We start from the raw sequence: 10,254 nt of genomic DNA on the forward strand, positions 1-10,254 counted from the left end.
TTCATTGTCCCTGGATGCATCAGACCCCAGGTGCAGGTGCACATCGTGGGATAGGGTAATTACATCGACCTTTTAATGGTGTTTCAAAACACACGACCAAATAGAGTTATTTTGAAGCCATATGGTGTACGGATACATCCTTGTATAAAACACCGTATATGACGTCTCTCCGGTCGGCCTCCGGCAAGATTTGACTTCAAAAATATTTGCTTCTGAAAGGTTCAATAAGTAGTGGGCAGATGTTGGTGTCTTGTTCCGCAGTCTTGCCGCAAGACAAGCTGGAAACTACTCAGGAAATCCATATTCTTCTGAAAGGTTACACTGCGCTGGAGTCAGATGTTGACTCCGCTGCGATGTCGTGTGAGCGGCTGTAGAAGTAAAAACAAGGCTGCTTCTGAAAGGTTACAAAACGATGTTGGCAGATGTTGACTCTGGTTAATGTAAAACATCTCCAATATGTGAGCACGTAAAGGCTGTTGATATAAAAACAAGACTTTTGTTCTAAAAGGTTAAAAATATGTAGGTAGATCTTGACTCCAATTGAATGTGATGCCCTTAACCGCTTTCTTTTGTGGCCACAGGAAAATTGATAAATAACATATTGTGCTTAACGTTTGAATGGCATAACATGACGTGTTTAGACGTGAACATGTGCTTCTAAAGGTTAACAAGCTGTCGTGATACACACAGAGTATGAGTCCCTAACTAAGGTGGCACCAGAATACCTACAAATAGCCTTGCACTTAAATTTAAAGTTCACAAAACAAAAACAAAAGCTTGACGGCCAGATGGCGATTTCCATCCCCAAATACCGCGTACCGCTAACACTCTTATCCCCCTCAGGCTGTATAAAAAGAAAACAGCATCCGATTAATAACGCCATTTGTAGTCCATATAATATCCGCACGGTGGCGCTACTTAGTAGAACTCTACCACGTTCAATGTAGAACTTTTACCACGTTCTACTCAATGTACTAACATTACTAGAAGAACTATTCTTACTGAATCTTAGTTAAATGCCAGTCACACTACACCAGCTAAGAACGTTCACACGGCAGTTACAGCTAGCAATCAGTTGAACAGGCAAAGCAACATAAAACTTGTCCTAAAGTCTGAAACAACAACTCCCATAGCCCAGTCATACAACTTACAAGCAGAGGTTTGGGTTTTGGCTTATTTTTGGTTTGTTAGGCTTTTTATCGGGTTTTCTTTTTTACACTGTTTTTCTTTTTTTTTTTTTTTTTTTTTTGTACACGTTGGGTTGGCGAAAAAAAAACAGTGCAAAAAAAGGGCCGATAAAAAATAAGGCAAAACCCAAACGTCTGTTTCGACAGTAGTTACAAACCGTATTTCCTCGTAGTTGAGACCAATTTGGTTGAGATGCTCTATATATGTAGATCTATTTCACATTGCCAACGCACAATATATCTTGAAAGTTTATCTATGTTGGGTAGAATTAATTAGGAAGCACGGCCCAAACCGCGCCCTCCCAAACAGAATCAGCGTGTGCAAATAAACTACTACATGTCTTATAAATATGTTACACGTGTCTTACCAGTCTTACTCCTATTAAATGATTTGGACGGTTACAATGTTTAATTTTATTTTAATTTCTATTTCACACCGTTCCGTAGCTTTGGGCTTTCGATACCTCTCAAAACCGCCTCACATTGATGGTACAAGTCACATACGAATGCTAGTACACGAATGATGCACTATTTACCGTTCAAGAAACCTGTTCCAGCGATTTTCTACTTTCGATAAAACGTCTGAAAGAGGAAGGCAAGTTGTGTGTTTCCCACTATTTCCATTCTTTCATGAATTTCACTAAGGAAACAGATTAGTACATGATGTTCCTTAGCTATAGGAATAAGGAACAGATGAAGAAATCGGCATGTTAATCTGATGTAGTGGGAGGGGGCGTGGAGAAAATGCGACTACTATACTACTAGAGAGACACGTTTGTGCCCAAGAACCACGTGCACAATTACATGTAAATAGCAAAACAATAATGTTATATAGAACATGTTAACGTTAGATAAATTTGCTTTAGTCTGAAGATGTAATGATAAGAAACTCCTTTTTCCCGAGCCAATTTTATCACTCCACTTGCTGTGTGCAGAAAATTCGAAATTATACTCGTCATCGAAAAAATGTACCTTTGATTCATGTTTCAAAAATTTCTGACGTGGCACATTGTAATATCAACACGCACACCTGTACACTATATAGTGGTCAGTTGCCGGCAGCGAGTCATAATCGTACTTACTAGGTAGAAAGGTAGGGGGTTCTTATTATTGGCCTCCCCTCCTAATGGGCTGACTCTGAAGTCCTAGCCTGAGTGTCAGCCTTGTTAGCTTTCGTCCACTCCCAAAAATCAGCTACTAGCCAACAGCGGATCTTGCGGGACTGAAATAGGAAACGGCTACTAAAAGTAGGCCTTTCTGATTCTTTTCTGATTTGGCTACTAAAAGTAGGCCTTACAGCCTTATAATATCAGATGTTTCAGCCAATGACCAGTTCGGCCCTCATCCAATCAGGACAATTCAGTCCCATTTGCAAGTCCAGTGCATTTCGGCCTCAGGTGCAGGATGTTTCATGATGGTATGCTATGACACTTGCCGATATAAATAATGACATGTATAGCCTACTATACTTTTTTCTCCCCATGTTGCAGGATCCTGAAACACCATGGCCAATGCAGGAGCAGTAGCTGCCGTGATTATTGCAGTGGTTTCAATGACACTCAACTTTTCTATTCACAAGATAGAGGAAGGTAAGTCCAAAACGTTAGTGTAAGTGTAAGAGTAATGAGGTCCAACTGAATACTGTAGTGAAGTGATATGTAGCTAAAAGGTCAAAATACTATGTGGGACTTCTTCTCCCCAAATTGTATGTACATGATATTATGTTTTGGTATGTTAACATCTACATACAAGGACAGGTAATACTGTTGAATACAGGACCTGTTGGTTGTAATATCAGATTTAGTTTTGTTTAATTAACATGGTTTATGGTCTCAAAATTTTAAAATGTAGGAATCTTGTTTTTTTGGCCATACTTGTTTTTTTTTCCCTATTGCATTAGATTTGGAGTCTGCGAAGGATGTCATCCATAGAATTTACTTGCTGTGGCCTTACTATCCAAACAAATAAAATACTGAGAGCAGGAAATAATGTTATGATAGTAGAAGGAGCTAGGAAGGGGGGCCATTTTTGTTGTTTGTCAACATTGTTGTTTTTGTTGGCGTTTCTGCAGGTCATGTTGGTGTGTACTACAGGGGAGGAGCTCTCCTGTCATCTACTGCAGGTCCTGGTTATCACATCATGCTGCCCTTCATCACTACTGTCAAGTCTGTTCAGGTCAGCTGGGGTCTTACCTAGTACAGTGCTGTGTACTATGCTATACAAAAGAGAAACCTTGTCACATCAATGTGAAATGTAACAGTCCATTATAACATATATACATGTATTCAAGTTAGATTAGTACACTAGTAAAAATAGTTAATACTTATTAAGTGTTATTTGCCATACATTATATCCAATGCAATTGTTGTGCAATAAACTTGACTTTCATGAAGGTCAACAAGATCAACATAATTTTTTATGCATTAAAAAAATATCATCTCCAAGCAAATCTTTTGGTGGGGGTAAGACAGTATCAAATTGGCCAGTCTGTAACCATTTCCCCACCCATACGTTGGACATGTACTTACTACTTCTACTTACTACTTAGATATACTTCCACACCTTGCACATGTACATGATTTTTTTTCTTTGTTTATGTAGACAACTTTACAAACTGATGAGGTGAAGAATGTTCCCTGTGGAACAAGGTTAGTTTTTTTCCTCTATCTATAAATTTCATCCTAGTGCATTGTACCTTGCAATTGGAACAAAACACTGTTTGGCATAGCAATAAAAAAGTGCTATGTCCTAAGTACCGAATGCACATTAAGAGTAACTAGTACTTTTGAAAGTAGTTTGATAAGCGAGGTGCAACTGCTCTAGATTTTTTATGCATTTAGCTGAAATTATTCTCTGGTGTAAATTTTTCTGATCCTGACTTTCATTCGTTTTTTTACCCACAGTGGTGGAGTGATGATCTACTTTGATAGGGTGGAGGTTGTCAATATCCTGAGCCCTGACCATGGTGTGTACCTCAAGGGTCCATCTTAGACCCTCCCACAGTACATGTACATGTTATTGTTAAAGTGCACTTTCAACTAGCCTTAGGAGTGTAGTACCATCCACAAAAATGTTTTTACCATTGTATGAAGCTGTGTATGTAGTTGTCTCAGTATCAATACAAGTTACCTGTGACAATAAGCCTTAAAATTTATACATGCAGATATCATGATTTCATAATTTTTTGCTATGGGTACAGGAATACACTGTTAGTTATAAACCATTTTATCTTAGTGTGCTATAATAATAATACATGTGCCTGATGTGTGTGTGTGTGTGTGATTCCAGTCCATGAGACAGTCAAAAATTACTCTACGGACTATGACAAGACTCTCATTTTCAACAAGGTCCACCATGAGTTAAACCAGTTCTGCAGTAGTCACACCCTACAGGAAGTGTACATTGAGTTCTTTGGTGAGTATGCATGGAGTGTTACACCTGGTTTTCTTGTTTCACCTGCACAGTGCATGCCACCGTAAAGGACTACACTACGGACTACGACAAAATCCTAATCTTCAACAAGGTTCACCATGAGCTGAATCAGTTCTGTAGCAGCCATAGCTTGCAGGAGGTGTATATCGAGCAGTTTGGTATGTTGCATGTCCATTGTTGTATTGATCATTTACTTTTGGTGCATGCAGTGTTGTATCTCTGTTGTTGTGTCAAGCATTTACCTGTAGGTACATGTATAGGGATGTTGTATGTCTGTTGTGTAAAACATATGTACCTGTATGTATGTTGCATGTCTGTTGTTGTGTCAAGCATTTACCTGTCGGTATGAAGTATGTCTGTTGTTGTGTGTCATGCATTTTGATATGTTGCATATCTGTTTTTGTGTGTCAATTTGTTGGTACAGTATGTTGCATATCTATTTTTGTGCATGTGACAAGTAGTTGGTATGTTGCGTATCTGATTTTTTGTGGCAAGTAGTTTGGCTATGTTGCTTGTCTTTTTTGTAGTTTTGTACACAGTTTTTTACGCATATCAGTTTTTCCTTTGGCATGTCTTTGTGGGGAGGGGGGCAGTACACTGTACATAATATTATCTTGATAATGTACCCCTTTTCATGTCTTTAATTAAAAAATCAAAGCTATAATCATCCACATTTGTGTTTATAGATAAGATAGATGAAAACCTGAAGTTGGCTCTCCAGACGGACCTGACTAAGATGGCACCCGGGCTCTTTGTGCAGGTATGGACGCTTAGGGCTGCCTGCACTTCATTTATGAACTGTAAGGAGGAGCAGCTTAGCCATCACAGACACTGCAGTGCATGGAATCATTTTTAGCTGTATGTCAAGATGCATGGATGAAAGAAAAAAACCCTGACACTTAGTATGGACGCCTCAAGGCAATTTATAAGTTTGAAATGGGACCTGATCCGGAAAACTGACCAACCATGCTGTAAATGTACATCAGTGACTGAATTATAATGCGGCTGTATCTAGCTTTGAGTGTTACTGTAATATCCAAGAACATAATTATCTTTTTACCCTGTTCATAGGCAGTACGAGTTACTAAACCTAAAATTCCAGAAGCAATCAGGAGGAATTACGAGGCAATGTAAGTTACTCTTTATTTTATCAGTCATCAAATAATATAAAGGCTATTATATCATATGCTTACTTTTATAGATTGGATCATAGGGTATCCCAATGAGAAAATGTATATCATGTTAAATATAATATATATATATATTGTATGATTTTTTTTATAGACCCCTGCAAAGGACATAAATTTTTAGAGCTGTTCGACCTTTTCTATCTCCATGATCTGACATGTGAGTGATGAAATGTTTTCCAACACTGACATTGAAAATGAAAGTGTCCTCGTGCAAGTTTTAGTTTGTTAAACTGTATTGTTTAAGTTAAATCACTAGAGATTGACAAAGTCTTATAAGAAAACAAATAAAGAAAAAAAATGATTATCCCTACCTACTGACCCCAATTTTTTTCAGGACTGAAACAGGAAACACAGCATCTTTTTCCTAGGCCTAAGGGACCTACATGTACTTTGACCTTAACCTTCAATTTCACTTCTTTCAGGGAGGCAGAGAAGACTAAACTCCTTGTGGCCATCCAGAAACAAAAGGTCATAGAAAAGGAGGCTGAGACTGAGAGGAAGAAGGCCATTATCGGTAAGCTCAGGCAGTAAATTTGACACCGGTTTTTATTCTGTTTACTACATTCATTTTTCTCATCAATACTTCATATGTATGAATGTATTTTATGTTTAATTTAATGGTAAAAGCATTGTGTAGAAAGTCTTGATATAAAATACCGGTACTAGAAATGCAGAGTTGTTCTAAATGACTGACCATACATAAATATTAAGTTACAGTTACAGTAGTAACTTTGCCAAAGAACACAGAATTAAGTAGCACAAAAACACCAGTAATGGCATATCAGTAACCTAAACAGGATTCGTTTCCATATTTGACAGGATTCGTTTCCATATTTGGCAAATGTACCGGTATACAAAACCATCTTTGCATTTATTGATGAAAAAAGAGATATGTTCTTAAAATCATGATTGTATTTAAGAGTATTTGATCATCTATGTTGGTAGTTAACATAACATGTAGCTAAAACATAATATACTGTATTAATAGAATATTTCTTGTTTCTTCAGAGGCGGAGAAACATAAGGAAGTGTCAAAGATTCAGTATGACCAGAAAGTCATGGAAAAAGAAACACAGAAAAGGATGTCTGAGATTGAAGGTAAGGATGGGATGTATAATCTGTTGTTCTTACTGTAGTCCTACTCAGATATCAGTGTACGTTGGAAAATTCATTTATGAATCAGTACAAAAGCGACACCATATTGTAAATAGCTGACATATTCCCTGAATTACAAAATGTAATACAATGTAATACTCTTCCTAAGAAAACACAATAGATTAGCTTTAGTATCATTATGGACTAGCCCGCTAGAATCATATTTTAGTATTAGTTTGTGTATGTACCTTTGTTGTTTCTTTGGCATACATTGTACCAGCTACAATTGTTGAGCAATAAAGTTGATTTGATTTGATTTGATTTGATTTGATTTGTAAAGAGAAAATAAACTAAGGTCATGTTGATTTGATTGAATGAATCTGAATCATGAACATCTTATAACTTGATTCTTTTTTCTTGTATAATTTATTGTGATGTGTGGCTCAACAAATATGTTACTTGTATGATGATTTTCTTACACAAAAATTCACACACAAAAAGAAATTAATCTGCTACTGTTATTTTGTTGTTGTTATTTATAGATCAGACTGAGCTGGCCAAGCAGAGGGCAAGAGCTGATGCCGAGTTTTACACTGCTCAGAAACAAGCTGAGGCCAACCAGGTAAGCACCCCTATAGCACTTCAAACATGGTATAGTCCATCATATGTGCAAAGAAACATACTATAATAAGAAACAATAATACCTAAACAGGGCTTGAAATTAATTTTTGGGAATAGGTGCACTGGTGCATCCAACCTAAAAATTGGGTGCTCTCGAAAATTTCTGGGTTTACCATGTAAGATGAAAGAAGTAGAATGTGTGACTCTAAATATGTTTCCCTGGAAGAAAAGTACTACAACAATGATATATTTTTTCTCGGTTAAGAATACTACCATATACTACTAGACATTTTACATCTTTACATACATAAACCAGAACAAAATTAGGTGCACCACACCAGATTTGGGTGCACTAATAAGGTGCACATGCACCCAGTATTTCGAGCCCTGCTAAACCAAACTATGAAATGTTTGAACCTTGACGTGTTTGTATACTACATATTGATAATTTTGTATTACATTGTGTATAATGTTCCATCTGGATGTCTAACCCTTTATTCAAGTGTTTTATAATCACATCAATTCCCCAATAGCTGAAGCTCACCCCTGAGTACATAGAACTGCAGAAGTACCAGGCCATCGCAGCCAACACCAAGCTCTACTTTGGCACAGATATCCCCTCCATGTTCTTTGAGACCAAGGACGGAGCAACAGGAGACAGTGCCAAGGTTGTCACCGCTTCTAAAACTGCACCGGTATGACCAGTGTTAGAAATGCAGTCTGCTATTTGCAGAGACATTTTCAATACTATAGAAGAAAAATTAAGCAACCTGCAATTTTGCAGACTGAAAAAAAAACAGGCTAGGTGTTCAATGGTGTTTAAGATCTTTTGTGTTTACTACTGACTCTATAATATTCAAGTAATTTGCATGTATTTTTCAAATTAGATGTAAAACATTTGCCAACATGTAATTTTGTATAGTGCCAATTTGGGTTTATATGTAGGTCCAGACTTTTAAGTTTATATTTGCAGAAAGTATTTCCAAATTGCAGAACAAAATTTTGACATTCAAATTAGACAGTGTCCTTCAGTAAAGCCAACTGTTTGTTCAGGGTGAAATGTTTTTCAATCTAAAGGGTAACGAGAATATAAAAACAGTATAACAACAAAAACTGCTTTTATCTTGTTTCAGGAGGACTCTTCAAAGAAAAGTGGTGGTGGTAGATAATGGATGCTGTTTACATGTAGTATACTGTAATACAGATCTTTTACAGTGGAATTCAAGTCCTTTATATAAAATATGATACTGTCAACATGTCAATAGGGGAGGGGGCTGATTCTCAATTTGGTACTGTTAAAATCCTCCATACATTTGAATAAAGATGAGCAATTTTTGTCAGGTCAACGGACTGCAGATATTTTTCTGTAACAGTTTCTTTTCATTATTTTCTGATTATTTTTGGCAACATTTGAGCGAAGGTAATCTTAAATTGTGCCATATTGCCAATTCCAGTCGGCAATAAAAGAGATTCTATATTGTACTTGATATGGCAGCTATGGTGTTGGTATGGTATTTTAAGCTAAGCTAGCTCATTTTCCTTGATTACATGGCCTAAGGGTTTGTGTTAAATGATTATGTATTCAATACTATTATCAATATGCATTTCTCTGCAGATTTCTCGCTATCATTAAAGACCCCGATATTAGTTGGAGTCTTTGAAAATTACATGTAAAGCTAGATGCAGTAGTTTATTAATGTGTCACATTTTAGGGTTAGGGTTTTGAGATGGAAAGATGCCTACTACTAGTTATAGAGTTAATGTGTCAATTTGGGAGCATTTAATTTTGGCCTTTCTGAAAGGTAAATATAGTCAAATAAGACTACTGATAATTGTGATTTTATTTTGATGTGTGATAGGTAATGTTGAATTAAGCAATATAATTTATATATGGATGAGTTGCTTTGCATCATTTTTGCTTATTAATTGTGCATGTGGGTCCTATATAATTATGTCAATCATGCTTCTTATTGCTGTTGATGACTTCTTCATCTGGTTTCTACCAGTAAGACAAATGTTTATTGTTGTAGCTGCATGAGATGTATGATATAATGTACATGTTCATTTTTCTTATTGGCCCTGCATGTGTCTTCTAAGAGCCCTATCTTGCCTATGAGGGCGAATGGTATGGGTTTCTAAAGCTAGAATATAATTTTGTTCTTTATAAAATGAAATATTTGAGGATTGGTTAGTGTATACTCAGACCATGAACAGCAGTACCTCAATGGTAAAAAAGAGAGGATGTTATATGATGTAAGGGTGGAGAGGTGCCAGAAATCTCAAATATCGTCACAATTTTTCACATAATCATCAGATTTGGTCTTGCCATTTAAACTATTTCCCTCGGTGAACATAAACAAACTAAAAACGAGTTAACTTCTATTGCTGCTTCAGCTATGGGGCATGCACAGTGTAATAATGGTGTACTTTTTGATAAGAGAATAAAAGGTTTGGCACGTATCTGATTATTATTTTATGAAACTTGTTGGTATTGTATGCTAACCCATTGCATTGTTTTATCATGATAAGTCTATAGTCTTGTGCTTGTTCTCTGTACAATTGGGCAAGATTTTGTAGTGGAATAAATGGTGGAAAGTTGACTTTTCAACAAGGACGTTACCAGTTGCAATATTTTGTTGTACTGACTGAGTGTTGTGTATTTATTTTAGCAGGAATTATAGGATATGAGAATTAAGGATTTCCCTTGAGATGGATTCAACTAGTGGGGT

The 10,254-nt window shown here is 36.6% G+C and overlaps 1 protein-coding gene across 2 annotated transcripts; it reads left to right on the forward strand.

Annotated features, from left to right (window-relative positions):
• Positions 1-1,665: 1,665 nt before the first annotated feature.
• On the forward strand, positions 1,666-10,142 carry LOC109478344 (erlin-2-like). 2 transcript variants are annotated; one of them, XM_019779863.1, is made up of 13 exons: positions 1,666-1,782; positions 2,678-2,776; positions 3,259-3,362; positions 3,789-3,835; positions 4,091-4,152; positions 4,652-4,777; positions 5,306-5,379; positions 5,691-5,749; positions 6,232-6,323; positions 6,818-6,907; positions 7,447-7,526; positions 8,059-8,220; positions 8,659-10,142. In XM_019779863.1, the coding sequence occupies exons 2-13, from the start codon at positions 2,692-2,694 to the stop codon at positions 8,692-8,694; spliced, it is 1,017 nt and encodes a 338-aa protein (XP_019635422.1). In that variant the 5' UTR covers positions 1,666-1,782; positions 2,678-2,691; the 3' UTR covers positions 8,695-10,142. The 2 variants fall into 2 exon arrangements, with proteins under 2 accessions (XP_019635422.1, XP_019635424.1); XM_019779865.1 differs by having other exon boundaries at positions 8,059-8,193.
• The last annotated feature ends 112 nt before the right edge of the window (positions 10,143-10,254 follow it).

The sequence above is a fragment of the Branchiostoma belcheri genome, unplaced genomic scaffold (assembly GCF_001625305.1).
Source record: "Branchiostoma belcheri isolate BF01 breed outbred unplaced genomic scaffold, Haploidv18h27 scaffold43, whole genome shotgun sequence".
In the NCBI taxonomy this organism is placed as follows: domain Eukaryota; kingdom Metazoa; phylum Chordata; class Leptocardii; order Amphioxiformes; family Branchiostomatidae; genus Branchiostoma; species Branchiostoma belcheri.

Bases quoted from the DNA above. Each gene is read 5' to 3' on its own strand.
- LOC109478344 (XM_019779863.1), top strand. From the start codon at position 2,692: ATGGCCAATGCAGGAGCAGTAGCTGCCGTGATTATTGCAGTGGTTTCA. The intron at 2,777-3,258 runs GTAAGTCCAAAA...GCGTTTCTGCAG, and splicing joins TATTCACAAGATAGAGGAAG to GTCATGTTGGTGTGTACTAC. The intron at 8,221-8,658 runs GTATGACCAGTG...ATCTTGTTTCAG, and splicing joins CCGCTTCTAAAACTGCACCG to GAGGACTCTTCAAAGAAAAG.